Genomic DNA, 22,317 nt, shown 5'->3' with positions numbered 1-22,317 from the left:
CGGGCACTCCGGAGAGCCGCCGGTGCGCGGGCATCGCCCTCTGTCCTGCCGGGGAGGGAGGGAGGGAGGGCTTGGGGCGTGTGGGCTCCTGCTGCCCACGCATCCGCCTTGTTCTCTCCTCCGAGAAATGGAAACGTGCGCAGGTGCCAACGCGTAGCTCTTGTCACAACAGAGAGAGAAATCGTTGTTGAAGATGACAGGGCGGGCCCGTGTCAGTTTGCTTTTTTGACATATAATTTTGAGCGCTGGGCTGTGGTTCTGTAACATGGCTTTGTCTGCCAGTAAGTGCTTTTGGTCCAAAGGGAGGCGAGGCTGAGAAGATGCCAGGGACAGATTTGGGTGGGCACATAGTGAGTGTGTGCTAGAGCACTCGGTGTGTGTCTGTCACCTCACTCCTGTCTGCTACTTGTACCGGTTGTCTCCAGGATTATGTAGATCTAACCTCCTTTTGGACCAATATTTCTAACATTGAGAAGTGTATCAGCAGAACATTCAGTTATTCACAAATATAAGATACCCCTGAAAAGAAGCCACTTTATTTGTGTCTAATTGGAGAACTTAAAAAAATCACTTGTGTCACCCACATCAGATATTCTAGATAGTTAAAGTAAATCATGGGAAAGTCAGAAGCTTTTTTTGCCCTAGAACTTTGCCCTCAGAGTTGTGATCCTTATGCAGGAGGCAGGGCTTAAAAATGAACACTTGTGTGAAAGTGGAACTGCCAGAATAATGTTCTGTTCTGCTTCAGTAGAGGGTTACATGATTCGTTTTCAGCTTGACTGCGAGGAGTGCTGGGAAGCCTGCCCAGTGTGGAGGTGATGTTTTCTGCAAATGATAACAACTTAGGCAATTTTCAGTCATTTGAAAGGATTAGGTTCTATTTACCATTTGCTAAGTGAAACATTATATTTCTTCTGGAGGTAAGTCACTAGAACTGCATATTTTTGAGAGGACTCCAGGAGGATTTTGTGTGAAGTCTGAGAAACTGCAGCAGTTGCTTTGCTTGTTTCTTACTTTGAATTTCTGATGCATAGAGGTGAGTCATCTTTGATGGTGGCAACTGCAGAGGGAGGATGTTTTGAGGTGATGCGTGACAAAATCTGAGAATCAAAACCAAAATGGAGAGATTTTGCATCTTGGGAGTCTTGGGAGGATGAAACAGTTGTAAAATGTAGTAGTTAGCACTAAAATGATGTACAACACTTTTGTCAGTTTCAAAGAATAAATACAAACTTTCTCACCATAAACTGATATAGTAGGTCCTTTTAGAAATTTAGGTACCCAGGACCAGAAAGGGGCTTGGAAAAAATACTGTTAACATTGATCACAAGAGAAGGAAGAAAGTCTGCCTGAAACTTTTGACTCACAGGAGCACACTGAAGTCTCAAGGGAAACCAGAGTCAGAACCATATCTGAAACTTGAATGCGTAGATTCATTTCTGCCTAGGGAGCTGGCAGAAAATGTGCTAAGCAGCCTGTTCTGTGGTATTGCTGCTTGAAATGGTGAGATGCTGTTTCAGGTTGTCAGGAGAAGTGGGTGCCCCGTCCCTGGAAGTGTTCAAGGCTGAGCTGGATGGGGCCCTGAGCAGCCTGATCTAGTGGAAGGTGTCCCTGCCCATGGCAGGGCTTGGAACTACATGAACTTTAGATTCCTTCTAACCCAAACCTTCCTATGAAAACTGTGAATATGTTTGATATTCAACAAACATACATGCTATTTATGTGGCTATATGTGTTTTAAGGAGTAATAATTATATAAAGAAGGTAGTGTGGATTATGCAACCTTTTCAGTTCAATTACACATAGGGAAAGCCAGTCCTAGTAGTGGAATATGGTAAGTAGAAAAATATGCCATCAAGCAGAAATAATCTTGCATTAGAGTAGCTGGCACCTAACTTGAATTCAGTTATTTGATTCCATTAAATCATTAAGTTAGTGGAACAAAGTATGCTATGTTTTTTGGACACACGTTCATTCTAAAATTTAAGGTAACATCTGGGCATTGACAGGAGGATGTGAGTGAGTTTGATAAAGAAAATGTTAGTGAACTGTATTGAAAAGGTAAATATTGCAGCATAAAACTGGAAATGCTTAGATGTTTGTGGAGCATAATTTATATACCAATGGTCTTGCTTAAATGTTGCTAGAATGAGGTCTTAGCCTTCCAGCTACATGTCAGAGTGTTTATTAAGGGACCTGTAGATACCTATTCAACATCAGGTAAGACTTGATTGCAAGATGCATAAAGGAATCAAACTGAACTGATTATTAAAATTCTTTTAAAGGGTCTAAGAAGTCCTCAGGAGAGTGTTAATGACCTCAGTCCAATTGAAAACTTACGGATTCCTACTAAGGTATGATACAACATCCCTCCCCTCCCACTCCCTTTTAGTTTTTCTTTTTATAGTTAAATGACACTTAGCTGTGTCTTTTTTTTTTCCTTAACACCAGGCTTACTGTTGTTCTTTTTTCAGTTTTATTTCTTGCTGAAAGTCTTTTAGAGTGTTTTAATGAAAAAATTAAGAGCTGTGAGACAACTTCAAATGAATTTGCATGAAAATTTTTTCTTGAAACTTTTCAGTTGTCTCTGGATGCTGATCTTAATATTATTTAGGTTTCTTGCTGGAGTGAATTAAAAAAAAAAAGAAGAAAAAAGAAAAATGCCTTTTTGAGTTTACTTTGGAAAGTAGATGCTGTGTGAAAGGCCTGTATAATTCTAGTCAGAACATTTAGTTTATTCATTATTTTGGTGCTGTAAGTATCTTTTGTAATTTCATAGTTTTAATCTTCAGCATGTGTAATTAACTTCATGTTCTATTTCAAAAGTTAGATCTTTATAATAGCAGTAGTTTTTGGTATTTTTTTAGGTCTCACTATTTAAATGAAGCCACCTCACTGTCATCTCACAAGTCATGCTGAGTAATCTGTGTGTGAGGGTAAAATTGTCACAATAATTGGCTGTTCCTGTTGTTCTGAGGGGAGGATTCACAAGACTTCTGTGGTTGTTGTCTATTATTTTCTATGAATTTGGTCTTTGCCTTTAACCAATAAGATACTTAAATTACTGACTTGAATTTAGATGACCTATTTTACAATAGTTAAAAAATCAAACTGAAAGAGCCCTTGTGTTTCTTTGTCTAAGTACTCTGTAATGCATTGCTTGTGCTGAGGCAGATGAGAAAATTAGCATTGCTGTAAATTTCAAAAATCAGGTAAGAGTCTCTGAATTGGTACATTGTATTTTGTGAAACAGTGGCAAATATATTGATATCAAAGAGCAAAAGTATTCAGTTGCAGCAATGTTGAAAAACCTGTCACATCTCCATCACTTAAATTTCACAATTGCAGACTCCTGCCACTCCCTGAGCAACCAGTTTTTTGCCAAGTTGGCTCTCCAGGTGAAAGCAGATGTAGGGTATCTTGGCTGGATTTCCATTCTGTAATGGTTTGATGTTATATGTCTGATAAGTCTATACTGTGTAGCAATAACTGGTTTTATTTAACTCTTGAATCATTAACGTCTCAAGCTGTTTTGATGACAGAATGGTTATGATGCTGCACTTTCATAATCACACTTCCACATTCAAATAGGTATCTCCAGACTGATTTAGGGCAAATGTTACTGAAAACTTCAAAAGCTGCATTAAAGCTATACAGAAGTATACAGAATGAAAGGCTGCAGCGTCAGCATTAATTAGGGCCAGTATGAGTTACTGGTAAAAGGACAAGCCATTGGTTAGACAACCCTACATACAAACTCATGTTTTTTGAGATGAGGAACTATCACATTAGTTTGGAGATCAAATGGGAAATATGGAGGACAGGAAGAAGAATCTGCTGATATTCCGTTCCCTGAGAGCAAAACCAGCAAAATTCTTTTAGGTCTTGATATTAGGAAGTTGATTTGCTGACTATTTGCTGACTGTGGCCAGCATGATGAAGTGATGACTGTACTCAATGTTTTATTTTCAGGCAATAAAATTGCTAGGCATTTGGACATTTTAGTGAAGTACCTGAGTGTATTCACTCACTTTAACTGGTACTCCAATAAGTTCTGCAACTATTTTGAAAAAGTTCAATTTCTTAATATGAAGGCAAATCACCAGCAAACTTGCTTAACTTTTTAATACAGACTCATGCAGCCAGCTCACTCACATAGGGAAGTACCTCAGTAGGAAGTAAGTGTGTAATAGTTTGAGTCTCGTAAAGTCTCATAAAGTAGAGAAGCCAAATCTGAACTGCAGGGCTGGATATGACAGGTTGCCCAGAGAAGTTGTGGATGCCCCATCCCTGGCAGTGTTCAAGGACCCCTTGGATGGAGCTCTGAGCAACCTGGTCTAGTGAAAGGTGTCCATGGCAGGAGAGCTGGAACTAGATAATCATTCAAGATCCCTTACTTCATTGGCATACCCTGATTACCCAGGGAAACTAATTCTTTTTGAATCATTCTGTTATTGTTGTTTCCAAAGCTGATAACAGTTTTGTTAGCAGATTCTGTCACAAAAGGTTGAGGTAGATATTTTGCATGCTTGAATTCAAGTGTGTTGGATTAATGGTGAATTGACTTTGAATTAGATTATGTTTATTTTGATGATAATCAGCTCATGTGCAATATACAAATATTATTTGACTTTGTAGATTATCATGGTAAATAACACTGAGACTATTTAAAATGTTTTTCCTATAGATAAAGGAATGTGGGTTTCTGTTTCCCAAGCAGTAGCTGAGTGATTTTCAGGAGTGCATTAAGTAGTAGTGTGGCTAACATGTGTTCTATGGATAGAACATATCCAACTTTGTTGTTCTGTCCATTAAGAGAGTTGTTTTCAAGGTATAATGTTTGTTTTGGCAGAGTGAGAGCTTTTTAGTAGGTACTCTCTACACATATTGAACAAGGGAAGATCAAAAGGAGGTTCTGAGCATTTTCTATGAAAGATAGGGAATACCACAAACTTCTCTGTGGTACTGCCTTCCCTAGCTGGGGAAGGAGGAGCAGGGAGGAAAACCAAAGTAAGTTTATTGATGTAGTTATACATTGTATTTTATGGTATTATAGACATTAATTGTTATATAAAACATATAGAGAAATATTAGATTGTTATATATACATAGTTATATATGTATGCTGTTATATTGAATATATACTGTGATAGTATAATATAATATATATACACATTAGATTAGATTCTAGATAAAGGTTCTTCACCCAGGGGTGGTTGAGTACTGGAAAGCTCTCCAGAGAAGTGGTCACAGCACCAAGCCTGACAGAGTTCAAAAAGCATTTGGACAATGCTCTCAGGCACATGGTGTGACTTTTGGGGATGGTCCTGTGCGCGGCCAGGAGCTGGACTTGATGATCCTTGTGGGTCCATTCAAACTCAGTGTATTCTGTGATTATAAGACAACTATAATGTCTAAATACATCTTTGTATATAGATAGAAGTCAAAGATTGTGTTTGCATGTGTGTATACAGATACATATATAAATGCTTTAATACTTTTATTTCACAGTGGTGCAGTGTTGCAGTATAGCTGCTGATTGAATCTGTTGAGCACAGCCCTTATGCTTGTATTTAGGATTGGATTTTAGCACAAGTGTTATTTATGCTCAGAATGGAGGGATATAAATCAGAAGCAAATTCATTGGTGTGCTTTTGGTTCAATCTGGAGATTACCGGGGCAGACTTGGCCCCTGGTAATCTCCAGATAAAAGTGCATAGGCTGTTGCTGAGCTTCAGTTTTTAACTAGATTAGAAACTGTTTAGAATGTTTTTCTCTGAGTACTATCAGTTAACTTTTTTCAATGTCTTCACTTCCCAGTCTTTTAGGTGATAGTGACTGGAGTGCAGAAAGTGTTTGCTTCTACTCCTTACAAGTAATGCTTCATTCAACAGGGCAATATTGGTGATGCTGCTACAGGCAACATAGCATACAAGGAGAGTGTGATGCACTGGGAAATAGCTGGGTAGACATCTAAAACTTGCTGAACTGCATTTCAGAGGAGTCTGTAATGAGATGACTCTTGTCAAATACATTTCAAGGAATTGCCACAGGCTTCTACACTGAAAACTCCTATTTCCATAGAACAGAAACACAAAATGATGTGAGATGTGTGTGGATGTAAGCACTGTGTTTTATTTAGCAATGGCTTCTTCGAGCACGCAAAGCTGTCAGACTTCTTTTTCCTTCTTTCTTTTCCTTTCCAGCTGCTGTCTTTCACTGATCTATTTAGGTGACATAATGAGAGAGGCCTGCTGCTGACGGTTGCACTAGTGGTAACCTGACAGGATAAATTGTTTTTCTATGAAAGTGTGATCCCAAAGTAGTGGCGAAAAAAAGGTGCAGTTGGCACCACAAGTGACACGAGTTTTAGGTAGGAGGTGAGGCCTCTTGCTGAATAAAACTTTGGAAAAATGAGTAGCCTGTGAAACAGTATCTTACCAGGCTGTGTTGGCCCATTATTGTTCCTACTAGAGTTCCTACTACTGAATGCATGTGTTAACCTGGACAGGTGGATTGAAATGCATATTGTGGTGTCCACTTTGCCAATATGCTCTTCTTCCTGACCTCCTGTGGATCTAATTAATTCTGTTTAGCAATGGCAAAGTTCTCTGCAAGGGTATTATCATGAGATTGCTGCTGTCACAATTTTTGACAGGTTTTTCTGTTCAGAATAGCACTCGGAATTGCTGAATTAACATAAAATGTAAGATGTTAAATGTGTTTTAATGCTGACTTTTTTTTCTTTTTAAGGAAAATACTTATATGGCAATAGTTAGACAAGTTTTTGGGGTGAAAAACTACCTTGAGGGATTTAATAGAGCTTCTCTCTTTCCTTCTACTAAGTGTATGAGTACCAAGTCCACAGAGCTAAACCGGCCCTTTGCCAAGACCACTGAAACTATGGGCTTATTTCTACATAGTAAAATTGTTTTTGTGTATCTGATTGAAAGGATGAGGAAAATAGAATATCAGCAAATAAACTTTAGCTCGGGATAGTTGCCTCCTTTAGTGGTGAATGAAGAAATTTGCCTTCTCTATGTTTGTTATTTCAAACTACTGGAGCGTGATGTGCTGAAAGCTGCAGGTTATCATGGCAGAAAATCTGGTGTCAGATAATGTAATTTATGGGGGAGCTAAAGTTTATCCTGGAAAGTTATAACTAGACTGCTTTTCTAGAAAAAAATGAACAAGGTAAAGAAAAACCTTGTCATTTAATAAATATTTTCCCGAGTAGTGTTTTGGCAAGAACACACTCAGATGAGTGATCTTTGAGACAGAATAAACTGGTTTCTTAGCAATTTTCCTAGGCACTCCAACATCAAATCCAGAATTTGTGTCCATAATGGCTTTCTTAATGCATCTTTAGCAGATGTAAATCACCACTGACCTATGGTATTGAGATACTGTTTCACCAACATGACAAGGTATCAGTAGTCCAGAATTTCAAATGATCCTAAGCATTTCTTCTGTGGTTAGTTTTTAATCTTTTTTTCTTTTAGGAAATAGCCATGCAGGAGCTTGTAGGCAAATATTGGATGATAAATTCAGTTATTCCATTTGCAGTGGTTCAGTGTGTGAAAAATGCCAACCACTTGTTTTTAAAATTTATTTAAAAGTTTGATAGTAATAAAATGGTTATAAAAATAGTAATACAATTAGAGTAATAATAATTTGGACAATTCGAATTAGGACAATATGACACAATAGAAACAAAGAGTTACAGAGGTAACTTTTTCTGGGTACCTTTTTCTGGGCTGCACAAGCCCGAAAAAGGACACCCGTTAACAAAGGATTAACCCTTAAAACCAATAGCCTGTTGAATATTCATACATCTCATACATGATGCATAAATTCCATTCAAACAAAGGATTCGGTCTGGTCATTGTCAACTTCTTCCTCCTAATCCTAAGGTGCCTTTGATCCTTAGCCAGGCAGGAAGAAGTCAGTTTCTTCTGATAAGAGAACAATAAATTCCTTTTCTCTGAAAGATTTAGGTGTCCTGTGGCTGTTATCTTGTGTGAGTGCCTCATTCCTTTCTTAAAAAAATATCCCACTTACGTAGTTCCTATTTTAACTACAAGAATTACCTTTTAACTACAAGACTACATTTATCATATTATTAATATGTTAATACAGCACTACTAATCCATAGAACAAAATACATATAATAAATATCTGTGTAGAGCTATATAATATGCACTTTTCACAAGTGGACCCTGTTGCCTGTCTTGGATAATTTTTAATTTTAGTTTCATATAGCTAAAACTCAATGTAGTGTAATATGTGAAATTGATTTACAGTGGAGTGTACATTATGGAGCTACCATTACAGCTATATAACGATAAAACTGTATTATTTCCTTGTTTCTCTCAGTCTGTCGGTGCAGTCCATGTCTTTTCTCTGGCTGGCCGTGGGTTGCTGCGTTTACCCGCGCTGGTGGCAGTGACTGCACCAGGCGTTTCAGAGTTCCTCTTCTTTTCCTCTCCTTTCCCTCTCCTTTCCCTCTCCTTTCCCTCTCCTTTCCCTCTCCTTTCCCTCTCCTTTCCCTCTCCTTTCCCTCTCCTTTCCCTCTCCTTTCCCTCTCCTTTCCCTCTCCTTTCCCTCTCCTTTCCCTCTCCTTTCCCTCTCCTTTCCCTCTCCTTTCCCTCTCCTTTCCCTCTCCTTTCCCTCTCCTTTCTCCTTCTTTTCCCTTCCTCTTCTTTTTCTTGTGAGAAGTATTTCAGAGGAGCAGTGGTTCCTCTGATGCTCTTCCAAACCACCCACTTGTGAACCCTTGGCTGCCTCTTACTGCATAGAAGCAGCGCCTTGCTGTGTGCTGTAAGGGTCACTTTGCCTCGGGATGTCTGCACATTGACCTTACCTCAGCTGATGTGCAAAATAAGCAAATTAGTGGTTGTTCAGTCATTTAATCTAAAATTGGGTACCACACAGGTGAAATAAACCTTTGAACTCTTTGTGATGAAAATACCAGCACCTTGCCCCACTGGAACAACTCAGCATTGCTGGGAGGCTCAGGGTCATTATGGGACTCTTCAGTCTGCTGCATTGCTTCACCACAGTTTAATTTCGTTTTCAAGCAATTTGATCCATTTTATATTTGCTTTTGATGAAAGAACATTCTAGCACTTCTCCCTTTTGAGTCTCTGATAAACGATTTTTCATTCTTTTTGAGTGAACGACATCCAGGAGAGGGCCAGTGTTAGTTGCAATGTCCAGTGCAGCACAGGAAGAGGAGGGTCAGGCTGAGGCCTTGGTTTGTGTCAACCACTGGAAGCATCTTGGTTGTTGGGGGGACCTTCCAGAGGAGATTGTGACAGCAAGGAGGGGCATGCTTATCTCTGGAATATTGGCTTTCAGAAGGCTGACAGCACATCTCTGCTTAGACCTCTGTGCTAAAATCCGAGAGCTGTTAATCTTGTGCAAAGAAGGCAGATCTGTTCTGGTTTTACCTGTAGAAATCAAGTGTTTAATGGCATATCTTTTATTTCAGTGAATGTGTGGGCTGAATTGAAAAGTTATGCATTTGTAATGGCACTGTCTACCTGTCATTTACAAAGAGGGTTCTTGTGTTTTTAAAAAATTCAGGTTTTATTTGTTTTGGTTTTGTGCAAATTTTTTTTCTCCTTCTGGAGAAATAGTGTGCCAGTTTATTTTTAGTTTATTATGAGAATTTCTAAAGGTGAGGAGGAAAAAACTGGACTCAGCATGCACTTGGTACCATAAATCAGTGAAGAAGTGTTTAAGTGGGCTGCAGCATTGACGTCTACATTATGTTTTTTGAGAAGTTTTGAATGTCTTGCTCTCCCTAATGGGAAATGCAAGCCACAGTGTTCTGTACTTTCTGTATGTTGCCATTGCTTCTTGTGCTAATGTTGGAAGTGGCTTTTGGAAGATGTTAGTTTTGTTAAAAGGTCGTTCTTCCTGGGATGTGTTATTACATGATGGAAATTCTGTTTTGTTTCGTGCAGGAGGAGCTCAGAGAACTACATGAAGAACCACCTGATCCTCAGGCACAACAGGAAATAATTAACAGCATTGAAGAAGTTTATTTTTCCAATGACTCCTTTGATATTGTGAAGTATGAGTTAGAGGTAAGCTGTCATCTTGAAAGAAAAAATAGTAACATAACAAAAAATGAAGATCAAAAGTATGTTTGTTTCAATGAGCTATTTTTTGTTTCTTAGATCTTGTATGAATACAACACTGAACTCCCCTAGGTTATCTTGCAGTTGTGTGCAGCTTCTAGCATAGAGTATTGGTGCATATATATAGTATATAGTCTCTTCTTTTAATGTAGTAGAATATGCTAACAGGCATTTTGTAATTTAAACTGAAGTGAAAAAGTCAAGATGGCTGAGGAGACAAATCTGTTCTATATTTTATGTATTTTTTTACCGAACTGACAGAGACAATTTCTGTGATTGGGTGGTTGTGTGTATACATATATGACGTAAAATGAAATAACTTTGAGGTAATTATAATGCTACATGAGGCACTTATGATCATATGTTGTATATTTTAACACTAATTGATTTCAGTATCCATCATTTGAAGAAATTGATTGATTCTGCAAATTAGATTACAGAAGCCACAAGAATGTTTCTTTAATGAAACTGATTTCCTAGCTAATGCTGTGTGTGCGTTAACAACCTTTAATTTCTTACTGATTTTAATTTATTATTTAAATGTAGAGGCTTCCTCCAGTACTTAGTCTTCAAGAACTGGAAGACTACAGAGACAAACTAAAACAACAGCAAGCTGCTGTAAGTAAAGTTTTTTCCTCTGTACCCTTACACAATTTGTTGTCTTTGCTATAAGTCTAGCAAGAAGTGTAACTGATAAAAAAAATTGATTTCTTAACACATTAGATACTAAATAATTTTTTAACATTATGGTGTGTGCCTTTATGGTGGAAAATCATGACTAAATCATACAATCATATGAAATCATGGAAGTAAATCTTAAATATAGTAAGTAAATCTTAGCTGAATAGTGGAGTAGTATCTCTTTGAGGGATTTCTGGCAATGTAAGACTTAAAATGTTTTAAAAACTCTCTCCTTGAAGATGATATTTTCTCTTACTTTTCATTTGCCAATGTGTTAATTGTTCACAAGGGTTTTTAGTGAACACTGATACAGACTTATTATGTAATAAACCAAATGAAATGTAATGAGTAGTAACTACGAGGACTGGGGAGAAATCAGAATTGCAGTGTTTTAAAAGTGCTTGTTATGTTGCAGACTCTTAAATGTTCTATTCATGTATTAATTATTGTTCCATTAATCTTCTGAGATGAATAACATGGTACAGGAAACTAATCTGTTAACTGTGGCATTTGGAGAATACCTGCAAGTAAAATAGAAGTAATAATCCTAATTCATGTCTTCAAATAAATGAAATGTGTAGGAGAATCTTGCATTGATAACAATACATAAACCAAGTGTCTTCTGCTTTAAGTTGTTTTCCCCATAATATACCTATGAAGTTTTGTGAAAGATTAGTGAGAAGTTGAGGAAATAAATATTCCATGTTTCTCACCAAGATTTATAAGGAAAGAAGTTGAAAGTGGGTGAGAGGTAGTAATTTTTTGGTGTGTTTGTTTGGGTGGTGGCATTTTTTTTAGTTTTAAGAGGACATCTGGTAGTGATCTTGTTTTGCAAGGAAGTGCTCTCAAGACTGAGACAACTTCAGTGAGATATGCTGCATAATCCTGATATGTGTTATCAATGTCTTGGCCATTATTTGCTTGCAGGATGGGAACTGGCTGCAGCTGAGGGAGTAGTTTCAGGACATGGCTGCTGCCAAAACATTTGAACAGGAAAGTGCATGCAGCTAATGAATAATAGGGGAGAGAACTGAGCACAGGGCTTCCAGTAAATATGGTCAGATGTGGCTTTCTTTTAGAATACAAACAGGTAAAAACTCTCAAACCCAAAGCTTTTGACAAGAAACATATGTCCAGTTCTTCCCTCACCAACTTCCCCCAGTCAGGATTGGTCCTTGCTTGTTTCTTTCTTAATTTCGTCAAAATGTGTTTCATGTGTAGGAAGGAATTATTCCCTGCTTAAGCATGTGCCAAAGTGCTAAAATTTCTCATATGTTGTGTTTCATGTCCTTATGTCATATTTTCAGGTAGAGTGTGAGAGACTGTTTGCTTCTTGTGTCTCAGTTGTTACCCATTTATCTTGTGATAGGTCATTTAGACCTACTTGCCTTAAAGGACGTTAGTGTCTTTCATGGAAGACAAAACTGCAGAATGTTGTATGCTGTTAGTTCAGTCCTAAAAATATTTTAATCGTGAATAGATTATTAGACAGAGGATTCAAGAAGCCTGTTGACATATTACACAATGGCTCTGCTCTTGCAAAAAACTAATACTGCCTTTCTCACTTCAGTGTCTGTACCTACAACTGGCAGAGGAATTTACAATAATAGTTTGGAGATAACACCAAATTCTAAATTTCTCTAATCCAAAGCACTTATATGTGTGTGAATTACAGGTACTAGAGCTCTGGTCTTCACTGATTTACTGCCTTTGCACAGCTGATCTTGGTCATCCTATTGTTTTTAGGGTCACTATAGACTTCTGTAGTTTTCTCAATAGTTTTCCATTCCACCAGAAAGATCCCAACTTGCTCAAACATTTTTAATGTATGTATCATAACAACTTTAATTTATAATTGTCTTGTTACAGACAGTTTGAATTAGAAGGGCTTTTTAGTTGTATGTCTTCTAGACTTCATTTTCATTAGTAGTCTAATATCCTTAGCTATGTTGTTTTTTCTTCAGGAGATGAAATATTTTTTACTGATGCGATTAAGAAAGAGAAAATTGTTTATCCCTTCAGGAAATAATGTTGGCAGGCATTGATAACCATGGTCACATTTAGTGCTAGCAGCTGCAGTTCAGGATTCCAAGACTTAGCACAGCACAATTGTATGGAAGATGCCAAAAGAGGTGTGACAGTTTGGAAATAAATGAAGTAACTGCGAATAGTATTGCTCATCTGAAAAAGTATTTGAGAGTTTGGAACCTCAGATGGAAAAGTAGTACCACTAATTACTGGAAAAGAAAAAAAAGTGCCTGTGGCAGGTGCTTGTTGATGTTGAGATCGTTATTAGTCAAGGGTAACTGAGGACTTGCAAAACAAAAAGTGTAAAAACTGAAAAGAAATGTATCTTTTATTCATGTGTACTGCTTGAACATTGCTTAACAATACTAGAGCATTGAATAGCTAGCAGGTATATCCATGTTCTAAAGTTTTTTACAGGTACAGGGCTAATATGAAGAATATGTTGAACAAAGAAGGTGAACATTTCACAGTGCATAGACTGTGGAGTGAACAAAATTTCTTAAGTGCCCCAGGGTCATGTAGGCTTGTGTAGCATTCAGCTTGATATTATCCTATCCTGACCCTAACCTCACTCTGGAGTGGTTTTTCTGCTGTCTTGCAGAGGAAAGATTTATTAGTTATGGAACAACTAAAAGGTTAAGAACAACTGAACAGTTTTAAAATGGCTCTGTGGTTCTGGCCTGCTTTTGATATGGAAGGAGGAAAGCATAGCTGGGTATATGATCCTTGTCCAACTTGCCCCCTGATGACACTGGAATACTTCAAAGACCATTTATGTGCATGTGCTCTTCCAGAGGATGGGAATTATGCTGGTGGAGCCAATATAAGGTTGTTTCAGGAATGCTGATTGAAGATTTCAAATCTGTGCTATGTTTAGGCAAACATAGCATTCAAGCAGTCAAGTTTACAAAAACCTGTTTCTCTTTGCCAGTAGTGCCTTGTGGGCTGGCTGTCATAGCCAGTTTTATTTTATTTCCATTCCTGGGAGTATTGTTCCCCTAAAAGAATATAGAGCAATACCAATATTTGCTTTGTCATGTATGAAACCATTTCTTAAATATTTTTAGTCCCTGATAAAAAACAAAACTAAATACACTATTCTCAAGCTGGCATTTATAAGACTGTCACTGTTGGATTTCTTTTTAAGCTTCTATGTTTGTGGACAAGAGATTGATTAAGGTAGCAATGCCCAGTTTTTAAATTCAATACAGACAGCAGCTTTCAGGAGCATTCTATTTAGAGTTACACTCAGAGCAGTGGAGAACATTTTAAAATATACATATTCGGTGTTCTAAAGAAAGGGTATAATATATAGAGGATGCATACTCATTTTCACATAGTCTAATGCAGTATCAGTCTCAAAGGTAGGTGTTAAACATGTTGTGATTTAACTCTAGATGGCAATGAAGTATCACACAGCCTCTCACTCACTTCTCCAGGGGGGAGAATGGGAGGAGTGAAAGTGAAAAAGCTCATGAGTTGAGATAAAGGTAGATAATGCAGAAGAAATAGCTAAAAAATAGGTAGAGCAAAAGCAAGTGAAGCAAAACAGGGAATTAATTCACTGCTTTTCATAGGCAGGCAGCTGTTCAGGCAGCTTTCTCCAGGAGAGCAGGATTCTATCATGTGTGGCATTTATTTGTGAAGACAAATGCCATCACTCTGAGCATCCTTCCCTTCCTTCTTTTCCCTAAACTGTGTATGCTGATCATGACACTGTACATTTAGGATGTTCCATAGGTCAGTTGGGGTCATCTGCCTCTACTTTGTCCCCTCTCAAAGGTTTGTGCATCCCCAGCCCACTTGCTGGTGAGGTGGTTTGAGGAGTAAAAAAGGCCTTGATTCTCTGCAGGCGCTGCTCAACTGAAACACCTCTGTGTTACCAAAACTGGTGTCAGCCCAAGTCCAGAACAGCCCCATACCTTTTGGTACTTTGGAGAAAATCGAATAATCCAGCCCAAGCCAGCACACCATGCTGTATCATTGACTTAAATTTGAACTCTAGCAATAGCATGAGCAAAGTGTAAACACTCGCAGTGCCTCAAATTATTTCTATTTGCTTTTCTAGCACGTTCCTTAACAAGCAGAGTTAAGTGAGTAGTCTAAAAATGCCCACTAATTGCTAGATGGACTTGTGAACATTTCTCTTATCTTGGTTCTATAGAAAGCTGATCATAATTTTAACAATTTTTTATATGTTGTTGTGGAATATTTATTAATAAATTTGAAAAATGCAGAACTTAATGGTAGAGAATGATAAGCTTGTAGAATTTTGGTATGGGCATGGCCTACTTAATTGAGATTGCTGTGTATCACATGGAGTGTTCTTCTTTTTAAGGTATCTAAGAAAGTTGCAGATTTAATCCTTGAAAAACAGCCTGCATATGTTGAGGTAAGACAACTAACACTTTTCAAGAATAAACTGCTCAATTTTGTGCTGCTATAATGCTGCAGTTGTGTTGTTATAGTGATTTGTAGTAGGGGTGCTAGTGCCTGGTTGGAACCAGCTATTTTTGTATGCTAAAGCTCTGTCTCTATAGTGAAAGCCAACGGTGTATTGAGTTGAAAGTCCTTAGGATGATAAAGGTTTTGTAATATGGTCATTTTACAAGGCCTTGTGAAGAATTCAAAATTCAGGAATTCACAGGCTTGGCTAATACCTGTAATGGACTTGGAGCAGGAGCTGCTTTATTGCCCTTGTTTAGGAGTGGTGTCACATCTTATTCCATAAGAGAAAGCAGTAGTGATCTTTCTTAAGATCACTTAACTGCCACTAATCTCAGGCAGTTGTGAGAATCACAGAGTCACAGAATATGTTGTGTTGGAAAGGGCCCACTAGGATCATCAAGTCCAACTCCCCTCTCTGCAGAGAACCATCCCCAAAAGTCACACCATGTGTCTGGGAGTAATGTCCAAACAATTCTGCAAAGTGAAAATGGTGATTGTTATTAAGTTAGCCTGAGGATGATCCTGTGGTGAATACTTCTGTTTGTGTGTAGCACCTTACATCACCATTGTTGTACTGGTGATTATGGCAATTCTTTGGGCAAGAAGCTGGAGAGAGTGTGGAAGAACAAAGATGGCTTCCTGGCTATTAACCTGTAGTAGATGTCATGGAGCTGCGATCATTTTCCTCTTATCCAGAGGACAGAACAGCCTTTTTGTTCTCTTGTTCTTATGGCCAGTGCATCCAGCCTTAGTGAAGTTGCCATCTGTGTTCTGGGATCATTGCCTGGGGAAAGGAGTGCTGCTGTTTAGAGAACAATAGTGGGGAGAGAAGTGACCATTGCTTGCGTCATCTCCTGCAATAGCAGGTGGAAGAAAAAGGCTGTAAAAGTAAAGTTGTTTCAGTTTTAGTTAAAGGGGTGATGAAGTGGGAGGCTATTGCAGAAGGAGGCTGGTCAGTGCTACTGTAAAGTAAGTGCTACTGGTCGAGTCTTCACAAGACAGTGTAGAAGGGGGAGAAAGGGTAATTGTATGGTATAAAAAATATTCTGGTGTTATTTCACTGTTATGTGGGTTTGAAATTGATAGTTTTGAGTGAGTGCTGCTTTTCCTGAATCCAGCAGCTTCACTTTGAAAACCTCTCACTGCATAATGGAACTGCAGCAAATGTTCTTGCATTTTGCTGTGTAATGCTAAGGTTCCTTTTGCAGACATCTTAGTGAGGTGAACCTGTTTCATACCTAGCAGTGCTTTCAGATATTCCAAAAGGACAGTTAAAAATCTATTGTGCCAGTAAAAATATTTTAAAAACTTTCCTTAAATGCTTTTGTGCCTGATTAAGTCAATAATCCTTCAGTGTTACTTAGGGGCACAGGCCTGCACAGTTATTCTTGTCAGTACTGGAGATTTCTGGTGGGCATTCTAGGTCTCACTTTCCCACTGATACATGAAATGAACCTCCTGCTGTGCTGTGTGAACTTGTAATGGCAGCTCCAGTTCAGTGCTAAACTACAGTAACAATTCATTACAAGAACCAAAAATGCAGTTGAACACATGTCCTGGGCACATTTTCACTGTGCAAAGTGTAGTTTAGGGATATCATGGTTTGAAGCCCATGCCTAGTGTCAAGTACTGGTCTGACAGGCACTCCTGTGGCCACAAGAGACATGGCACAGACACAGGAAAGGGATTTACAGTTTTCTGTTCTTGGAAGAAAGAAGTGCTTTAGGAGCAACCAGTGGGTGAAAGACTGTTTCTGAGAAGAGAAAAATTCTATTCAGCCCTAAATGGTGGGCAGAAGACTCCCTCTTTGGAAATATTTAGGCTGCACTCTCTCCTCATTCCTCTCCATCCAGTTGTGTTCAAAGGAGAGATTTTACAGAGTCTTTGCAAGAAGCAGGACTGGAGTGGAGTAGCTCCTTATTGTACGTGTTTCCTCTTGAACAAGGGAACAATGGCTTTTTGAATAGCTCTGGTATTTGCAAAGTATGTTTTTAGAGAGAAGTAGGTACTGAAGAAAGTAATCTTCGAGTTTGGTTTCTTTTTTGCATATCAGCAGCTAGGCTGTCATTTATAAGAAAGCAACACTGGTAACATAAAGGAGCAGGTTGTGATGGAAGGTGCAGCATAGTGATTTGGAGACTGACCAGGAGCTGATCTAAAACTGAACTGAACTTTGAACTCATTTTTGCTTGTCATATTATTAGAGTTAGATGAGTTTTCAAAGTGAAAATCTCCCTTCTCATGGAAGCACTTGATACATTTTGAAATGATGAGCAGAATTAAAAAATAAAATAAACCTCCCCTGCAAAAAAAAACCCCAAACAATCCCCAAAACCCAAAAATACCCCTCAAACAAACAAACAAAACTCTTTTTCTGTAGCCTGAGGAGAGAATGCACTTTTCTGCAGGGCTGTTCTAACACAAGAAACCCTAATAGTTGTATTAAAACATTTATTTTTTTCAAGGAGTTGAGATTATGCTAGGCACTTCACTAAGTCAAAATCAAGCTAAATTCAGGTCACCTCTGCTGAAGAGTTTTCAGCTGAAAGTCAACAGGATACAATTAACATTCATTATGATGTGACATCTATTAAATTGGTAGAACACAAGTGCTTCTAAACAAGAAAATGCTGTGTGAAACACAATTTGTGTTTTTTGTTTTGCTGCTCTCTGGCATATTAATGCAAATTAAGCCCTGTGCTTCTATCCCTGAAGCTTTGATCATTCTGTTGTAATGCATTAATGGTATAGAAATTCTTAGGCTAAATGTGCAATATATGAGTGTAGAGAGTCCCACTGCAGTGAAAACAGATTTCAACTATCTTATCTTCAAAAGAGAATTGCATTTCAAAATACAGTTTATGTTAATGTTACATTGCAGGACTTAGTGTATATAAAATGATGAAACATATAATATATGAAGTAACTCCACAAAGTCATTATAACATCTCAAGAGAAATGTATTAATCAGTAGTCTTCAGTGGTGTGTAACTTGTATATTTGTTTAACTTGTATATTTCTTTAACCTGTTGTCTCTCTGTAGGAGCTTGAACGTGTTACATCATTGCAGAGTGGCCTTCAGCTGGCAGCGGTTATTTGCACAAATGGAAGAAGGTATTTGCTTAAGGAACTGCAGAGATTGAAAGTGGGGAAGTGTTTAACAGGAAATCTGTAAACCCAGGAAGTGTGCTTGCTGATGGTATTTCCTGTTCATGAGTTGAATGCTGTTAGCGGTAGTAGTTACTGAAACAGTTGCAAACACTTGCAGCTCTCACTTTTATGATTGGTAGTTCCCTTTGAAACAGAAAGCTTTGTAGATATACCACTGATCCACAGACAAGTGCAGAAGGGAGGATGTACCTTCTTAGCTGTCTCTTGGTACAATCTCATTTTCTGAGTTCCCCTAACAACGCTGATAATCTTATTTTCTACCATGTATTTTGTTGGACTTGTTAGAATTGATTAGAAGTAAGTTTTATTTTATGAATTGTTGAAGATTATGTTAATTTTTACCTTGCAGACACCTGAATATAGCAAAGGAAGGGTTCACACAAACTAGTTTGGGGCTCCTTGCAAATCAGAGGAAACGACAGTTGCTTATTGGACTGCTAAAATCTCTGAGAACAATAAAAACACTGGTATGTACAGTTGTCTTTGTTCAGTGACAAATATGTTTCTTAATTTCTGCATAGTAATGACTGGATTTTTTTTGTTTTTTTTTTTTTTTAGCAAAGAACTGATGTGCGTTTGAGTGAGATGTTGGAGGTAAGTCCCCACCAGACTGGTGTAAGTTGAAGCTATTCTAAGTCTACATTTGTCAGTCATCTTAATTTTTGTTGTGCAAACAGGGTGTGTGCATGGGATGAAGTTATATTTTTGTTTTTCTTTTAAATTGAGAAAAGTTTCATATCAAATTAGATAGCCCTGCTGCCAGGGGAGAGTATTTTCTATCAAAAACTCATTCCTGCCTTTACATCTGGGCACTGAAGCTTGAGTTAGTTCAGCAAAAATGTTGTGGGATCTTCACTTATCCCTGCTCTCAACTTATACCTCTTTTCTTTAGCTTCATATTGGGGAAAAAAAAAAAGATGATATTTAGCTGATTGTTGATAAGCTGGGTCTGGATAAAGAATTTCTATTGATATATTACTATACAAATTTATAGATGGGCTCCCTGTAAATAATTTGTAAATGTAGTGGCCTTTTTATCCTTATTCATTGGGTTGGCTTTTTAATTCAATTGTAGAAAAGATTGCAACAGGCAGGCCGTGACACTGAAAATTCTGATGCTGTTATGTATACTGGTTAAAAATGCAGTAGATATTGCACAGAGCAAAATAGGATCTTGTCTTAAGGTGATGAATTGTATGAAAGAAAGCCTCAGGATTTTATTGACAGCTATAGTACTTGTAGTGTAACAATTTCGACTTGCAAGTCTGCCAAATATTTACAGCTAATACTGGATGGAATGTCATGATGACAATCCCCAGTTATTAAATTTGGAAATTGAATCTTAAGAGTTTCAGCTTTCAAGATTCTGTGAACTTAATTCTATCTTGAGTAAGTCACTTTGCGTCAGCAAACTTTCTTACTTTTTACCAAGCAAAACTGCACTCGTTTTCAGGTGGCATAAAGGCTTTCTGCTCAGTAAGCCCTGTACAATGATTAGCTTTTAATTTCTGCGCTGTGTTTTGATACACAAGAAATTAACTCTTCACTGTCCACTGGCAGGAATTGTCCTGAGGAGGTGTAGTTGCTGTTGCATTCACACACAGACCCTAATGTCTGATTACCATAATTGGTCAGTGATTTTAAAGGGCTGCAACTGCTGTTTTGGCAGAGTGCAGTTGTAGAGCTGTGCTCAGTGTCTACTCCCAATAAGTTATCCCAGCCCATTTATTTTCTGTATTCCTAGAAGTTAGTAGGTTGGAATATGGATGAGAGCTATTAGTAGCCACTCAGAGAAGAGAATTTTGAAAGGGTTCCTAATTAAAAAAAGACCTGGAATGAATTTATGGTAGCTTACAGGGATGAGCTGCATCTGGAATATATTAGTAGTATATGTTATGCAAGCAGGCTTTCTGATTTGAGCCCTGTTAGACTTACTGGAACAAGTACCAGGTTTCCAGTGGAGAGAGATATAAAGAGCTAATAATGCTCTTTAGACCAATGTGCTGTTCTGTTTTCGTATAATGGATTATGTATTTGGGTTTTTTTGTGTTTTAGTTAAATTAGATCTGCATTAGAACGTTGCTGTTAAAACCAATTTCATTTCAGAACCTCCTCTATGATAATAGCTGAATATAAATTACCCTTGCGTTTTTGCTCTTCAGTCAATGACTGAAATTCCAGTAACAGCTTTGCATTTGAGCTCTCTAAAGCATGTAATATAACAGATGTAATTATGACAAAAAACAGAAGCTCTTAGCTATTAAAGAGGGTTTCTCTTCTTCCAAGATTCCTTCTGGTCTCCTGTCTAATAGAATACCAGAACAACTGGTATATTAAGGCAATGCCCATGTTGTTGGTAGGATGCTTGGGTTTTACATTTTTGTGTGTACATTTTTGTTTTGTCCTGATGTCCTCATAATACTTCCTGATTGAGCTGTCTACCTATTGGATATTCTTCTTAAATATTAGGACAGTGCATCCATAGTGTGTTCTTTATTTCTTGAGGCCTTCTGTGAGTCAGTTGTGTTGAAGCTAATTTCTAATGAGCTGGATGTGTGAATTTAAGTAGTGTTTATTTGGGCATAATGTTGGGAGTGTCTTTGTTGTCTCCCTTTATGTTTTATAAACAATGGGAATAGCCTGCCAGTGCCTGAATTAACCTCTTTCTATGCTCATGAATAGATTACTGGGAAGATGTTATTCGTTCTGTAATAAAAACTTTGTGATGTATTTTTTTATGTACGGATAAGGAAACAATACAGCAAGTTGTTTGCATAAAGTAATGTAATGTAATACCTAGTGTTTTCAGATATTGCTAATTCTAAACTACCTGCACATTAAGTGCTACAGTAGACCCTCACTCTTTAACTTTACTGTAGAGACAGGAGAGGCAAAATATTGTATTACTAATGTTTATACATAAGCATGCAGGAAAAATGGGTATTGCACTGTTACTTCAGATGAGCTTTCAATTCTATTTTATCTTAAGGAAGAGGATTATCCAGGAGCTATTCAACTATGCTTGGAATGCCAGAAAGCTGCCAGCACTTTCAAACACTACAGCTGTATAAGGTAGGGTGACATTGTGCAGACGTCAGCTTTTATATGATTTTATTTGTGATCATTGATTCTCATTCTCTAAAGAAAGTTTAATTGAAGAGCAATTTTCAGCTTAGAGAAGTAAAACAGAGGCAGTTGTAAAAGTCTAAGTATCCTCTGTAGTTTCCCACCTCCCTCTACCACGACTAAGGAGTCTTCAGTAATAACAGCACATAATGAATGTTTAGACTAGATAATTGTTTTGTAACTGTTGTAATATGTTGGCAGGTAAAGTTTCAAATTAAAGTGAGTTATAACTGTGCTACAGCCTCCCGCCTAGAGATACCTGAACTGAGTTTTTAATGAGAAGTTTTTATTCTGGAATTAATTTGCCTATAGCAAGATGGCTTCTGCAAGCTAACTTACCCTGATCCGTGTCAATGAAATTAGCAAGTGCAGAGTTTCATGCTGCCATGAAGAAATTGCTTTCAGAACTGAAACTAATACAAATATCTGCAGTTTCTAACTTAGAAAGACTTAATGTTTCCATTGCTTAAAAAAAAAAAAAAAAAGAAATAGCAGGAAATACTCACAAACTCCAGCAGGAGATGCAGTAACTTCAGATTATTATGGAGGTCCTTCTGTTTGCATGTGGAGAAAGAATGAAGAAATGCTGGCTACTCTCTTTAGCGTTTAATGGCTGTTGTTTTTAATGCCATTTTTTTCTATTTGAACTTTTTTTGCAGGGTGTTGTACCCGATTTATCCAAGGAAACAAAAAAAGGAGGGTGATGGGTGTATCA

The 22,317-nt window shown here is 37.8% G+C and overlaps 1 protein-coding gene across 1 annotated transcript in view; it reads left to right on the top strand.

Annotated features, from left to right (window-relative positions):
- Window positions 1-22,317, top strand: part of VPS50 (VPS50 subunit of EARP/GARPII complex) — a 79,490-nt gene that overhangs the window by 1,088 nt on the left and 56,085 nt on the right. Inside the window, exons 3-10 of the mRNA XM_014312102.2 lie at window positions 2,286-2,354; window positions 9,972-10,094; window positions 10,695-10,766; window positions 15,196-15,249; window positions 18,349-18,419; window positions 18,826-18,943; window positions 19,035-19,070; window positions 21,466-21,548. Coding sequence (XP_014167577.1) covers window positions 2,286-2,354; window positions 9,972-10,094; window positions 10,695-10,766; window positions 15,196-15,249; window positions 18,349-18,419; window positions 18,826-18,943; window positions 19,035-19,070; window positions 21,466-21,548 — 626 coding nt within the window. The remainder of the gene's footprint in view (window positions 1-2,285; window positions 2,355-9,971; window positions 10,095-10,694; window positions 10,767-15,195; window positions 15,250-18,348; window positions 18,420-18,825; window positions 18,944-19,034; window positions 19,071-21,465; window positions 21,549-22,317) is intronic.

Source organism: Geospiza fortis, unplaced genomic scaffold, assembly GCF_000277835.1.
Source record: "Geospiza fortis unplaced genomic scaffold, GeoFor_1.0 scaffold138, whole genome shotgun sequence".
Lineage (NCBI taxonomy): Eukaryota > Metazoa > Chordata > Aves > Passeriformes > Thraupidae > Geospiza > Geospiza fortis.
Note: the sequence above shows the minus strand (reverse complement) of the source record. Positions and strands in the feature narration are given on the sequence as shown.